The 3,625-nt window shown below is 56.8% G+C and overlaps 1 protein-coding gene across 1 annotated transcript in view; it reads left to right on the forward strand.

Moving 5' to 3' along the window:
* Positions 1–1,448: 1,448 nt before the first annotated feature.
* Glp1r (glucagon like peptide 1 receptor) overlaps positions 1,449–3,625 on the forward strand; it is a 38,681-nt gene continuing 36,504 nt past the window's right edge. The window contains exons 1-2 of the mRNA XM_012515676.2: positions 1,449–1,508; positions 3,273–3,502. Of these exons, the coding sequence (XP_012371130.1) occupies positions 1,449–1,508; positions 3,273–3,502 (290 nt within the window). The remainder of the gene's footprint in view (positions 1,509–3,272; positions 3,503–3,625) is intronic.

A 3,625-nucleotide genomic window follows, 5' to 3' on the forward strand; every position in this document is an offset into this window, starting at 1 on the left:
TGGGGGCTCTGGCCGAGGGCAGAGGGAAGAGGCCATTCTGCTCTGAAGAGAGACACAGGAGGCGGAGGAGGAGAGCCACGGCCTGCAGGAGCCTCCTCTGTGCCACATTCTGTCCCGGGAGCTGCAGCAACCAGGATCTCCTGGCACAAGGTGGATTCTGGGGCTGTGGGCTGCAGTCCACACACCACTGGCTGTCACGGGGTGGGTGCACTGGTGAGCAGTGAAGAAAATGCATGCCCGCTCCTGGCACAGTGCCTGGCACAGGCCCAGGGCTTGGTGAGGGTCCGTCCCATCCTTTACAGGTCACCCTAGGGCCATAAGGAACCACTGGGCAGGAGGGTAAGAGCATGACTGCCAGTGGGGGCTGTAAATGAAGGAGTTTCTGGAAGCCTGGCAGAATGGGAGCTGGGAGCCGCTGGGCTGTCACAGAGTATCTGCCCATCAGCGGAGCACCTTCCTATACCAGAGCTGGGGGCTGGCAGACCTGGATGGTGCCAGGCTATGAACAAGTCTTTTTCATCCACAGACCTCAGTCTCCTCATCCATAAAATGGGTATAAAAACACTGGCCTATAACAGAGGATGAGACCAGGTCTGCCCAAGCATCCAGCACACCTTGGTCAGTGTAAAGGCTCACTAAGAAGTAGTTATTGTTTTCGTTGCTGGGGTTAGCATTAAATACAGGTTAGCAAACAGCACTCCATTCGAATCTCTGTTTCCAGGTGCCCTTCTTTTCCTCTGCTCTAAGGGTCCAGAGTGCAGACAGGGGCATGCAGTCCCCCTATGCACTGTCCCTGTCCCCAGCCCATCCTTCTCTGGCAAGTTTTGAGCACACCCACAGTGTGCCAGGCACTTGCAGGACACTCGGCTTGATACATTTCAGCTGCCACAAATATTTATGGAGCACCTGTCATGTGCCCAGGCAGGTGCTGCTACAGGACATCCAGGGACAACCGTGAGCTCACAGTCTGAGGAGGGTGAGGTGGGGAAGGTTGCTTCAGACAGAGGGGTCCACACGGAGGGCAGAGGGGTGGGAGCGAGCACTAAGCCAGCTCCTGGTGCTGCTGAGTCTGGAGGACTTGCTCCTTTGTGTGGGCAGGTGGGGGCGGGGCGGGGCCGCAGGACAAGGTCAGACGGTGGCTGAGAAAGCCAACCCTGGGGAGCCGGGGGAGGAGTAGCAGGGAGCAGTCACCTGCTAAAACAGGAAGCCAACCTCAGACCTACTCCGAAGCTCACTTTGCTCCTGGGTTGGGGATCCAAGTCCTCCCGCATGACTGTCCCAACTTTCAAGCCCATAGGGCACAGCGATGGAGGCCCCTGGTCACATCCCCCATCCCGAGACACAGCCAGGAAGAACACTCACAGGAGACAGAGCTGTGCAGTGTGACATGCAGCGCCCTGTCCCTCCTGAAGCCGGGGGCCTTACAGGAGGCAACGGCTAAGGTGCCGATGACAGGCAGTGTCTGCTACCCCAAGATGTCACAGGACAAACAGCCTTTCCACCCCTGGGTACCCCAGGGCTGAGCCCGCTGTCTGTAGGGGAAGGGTAGGGTGGCAGGACCTCAGAGCAGACCTGGAATGAGGGCATAAGGATGAGTGACTGGCTTATTTTTATTCGGGAAGTGACTACAGAAAGCAGCATCTCCTGCCATTGGAAAGTGAGATGGGTAAGGATAGGACAGGCAATGCCACCCGCCTTACCGAGCAGGTGACTGCCACGGGGATCTGGGCACCTCTGGGAGCCTGCACAGTCCCATCCAGTGGGACAGACCTGGGGTATTTGTCCTTCGGATGCTCTCTGTGTGTGGCTGACAGTTGCTCCCAGGGGCCCCGCGCTACACTGGCCAGACACAAAAGTACTAATTCCTTCCATCCAGCGAAAGCCCCTGGCACAGGGAAAGGGGTCACTTGAGGGTGGGTCTTTAAGAGTATCTTCTCATGACAACAGGATGCATCCCATTTGGACTCTCCACTTGATGATGCAGTTACACCTTTAATGCCTCCCTCCTGCCCTAAAACATAATCTCTCTGCAGGCAGGGAGGGCCTCACGACACTGAGCCCCTGGATCTTGCTCACATATTCAATAAATATTTATTGAATAAACAAAACTTAGACTCTACAATAAAGCTGTCACCAAATGCAGCCCCTCAATTGTTGGTGTGAATAATTAGCCACTATGAAACTTTTCTTGAAGCTGTCTGTGGTATGGAGTTATTAGCAACAGGGGACTGAGTAAGAAGATGCCCAGTATCTAACTGTGCTGGTGACTGCCTGGAATACAGGGTACTTTTCCCAGCCTCCTTTGCAACTGGAAATGACCACGTGATTAAATCCTAGCTGGTGACTGCCATTTTCAGGATATGTCTTTACGGGTAGACACGGTTTCTTCTTTCCTGCTGGCTGGAATCAAGACTTTAAGACTGGAGCTGGAGCAGCCATGTTTCATCATGAAGTAGATATCTTGGACCAGAGAATGATGGAAAGGAGGCAACCCAGGAATCCTGACAACCGGGACACACTCGGTCCAGCGTGGGGCAGCCTTTACGTAGAAACCTTTGCTTACACCATTGCTAACTGGGACGGAGTTTTCTGTCACTTGCATCTGAGAATCTAATCCTAAGTGGCACGCAGAAAGCTGCTGGACTGACTTCTGGGTAGGGGAGGAATAAGAGGCTCCCTGGATGGAGGCAGAGCTGGCTGGAGCGGACTTGTCTAGCTGAAAGGAAGGCTGTGGCTCCTCCCGGTGGCTCTGGGCTCAGACAGGTCCTGCCTCCTTCAGAAGTTTGAGAAGTTCTGTTCTCTCCCCGCAGTACAGCTGTTCTCACAAACTTTCTCTTGGAAATGGTCCAGATGTCCCCTACACAGGTCTAGAGTGGGACACTGGCTCACCCACCTTCCTCACAGCAGCACCAAGGCTTTGGGTGTGGGTGTGTGGGTGTGGGTGTGTGTGGTTGTGTGTGTGCTATTTTCCCACTCTCTTGCATTAGGCAAGATAAATTGGGACCTTCTTAGCATGTCTCATCCCACTTCCGGGCTGAAAGATGGGATTGGGAAGTCTGTGCAGCCCTCCCGCCCTGCACTGAGTAGGGGCAGGGAGTGGAAACAACGGCAGGTAAAGCAGCGACACAGAGCCACAGGCACGGGGCACAGCCGTGGGCACACAGCAGGCACTAGGGCTGCAAGGAATGACAGCCAAGCTTCGAGAAGCTTCTAGAAAGGCAGCCGGCTGCCTCCAGCCTCCCCGCTACCACTGTGATTCCCCATGTTTCCAGGTAGAGGGGACGCGCAGATTCGTGGGGCTCCGCTGGTACTGTCCACCCGCCCAGCTCCCATCCCGCATGAGGACGTGGCGAGGGGTGGCCAGCCGGGTGGCTCTGCCTTCCAAGTCGCTATCAGCTCTCTGGGCGAAGTTCGCTCCCGACCTCAGTTTCCCCCGGGCACCCCGCAGAGCTGGTGGAGCACGGAGGCTTCCCGGGCAGGAGAGCCGGGAGTCGGCTTCCAGGTGCGGGGGCGGCCGCTGGCCGCTGACGGTTCCCGCACTGCCGGAGCCGGCGAGTGTCTTGGGGCCGCGACCGCCAGGCCCCTCCCGCGGGTGGGGCGGCCCCGCGCCGGCTCCTCCCCCGCC

This window comes from Octodon degus, unplaced genomic scaffold, assembly GCF_000260255.1.
Source record: "Octodon degus isolate 3935 unplaced genomic scaffold, OctDeg1.0 scaffold00005, whole genome shotgun sequence".
Lineage (NCBI taxonomy): Eukaryota > Metazoa > Chordata > Mammalia > Rodentia > Octodontidae > Octodon > Octodon degus.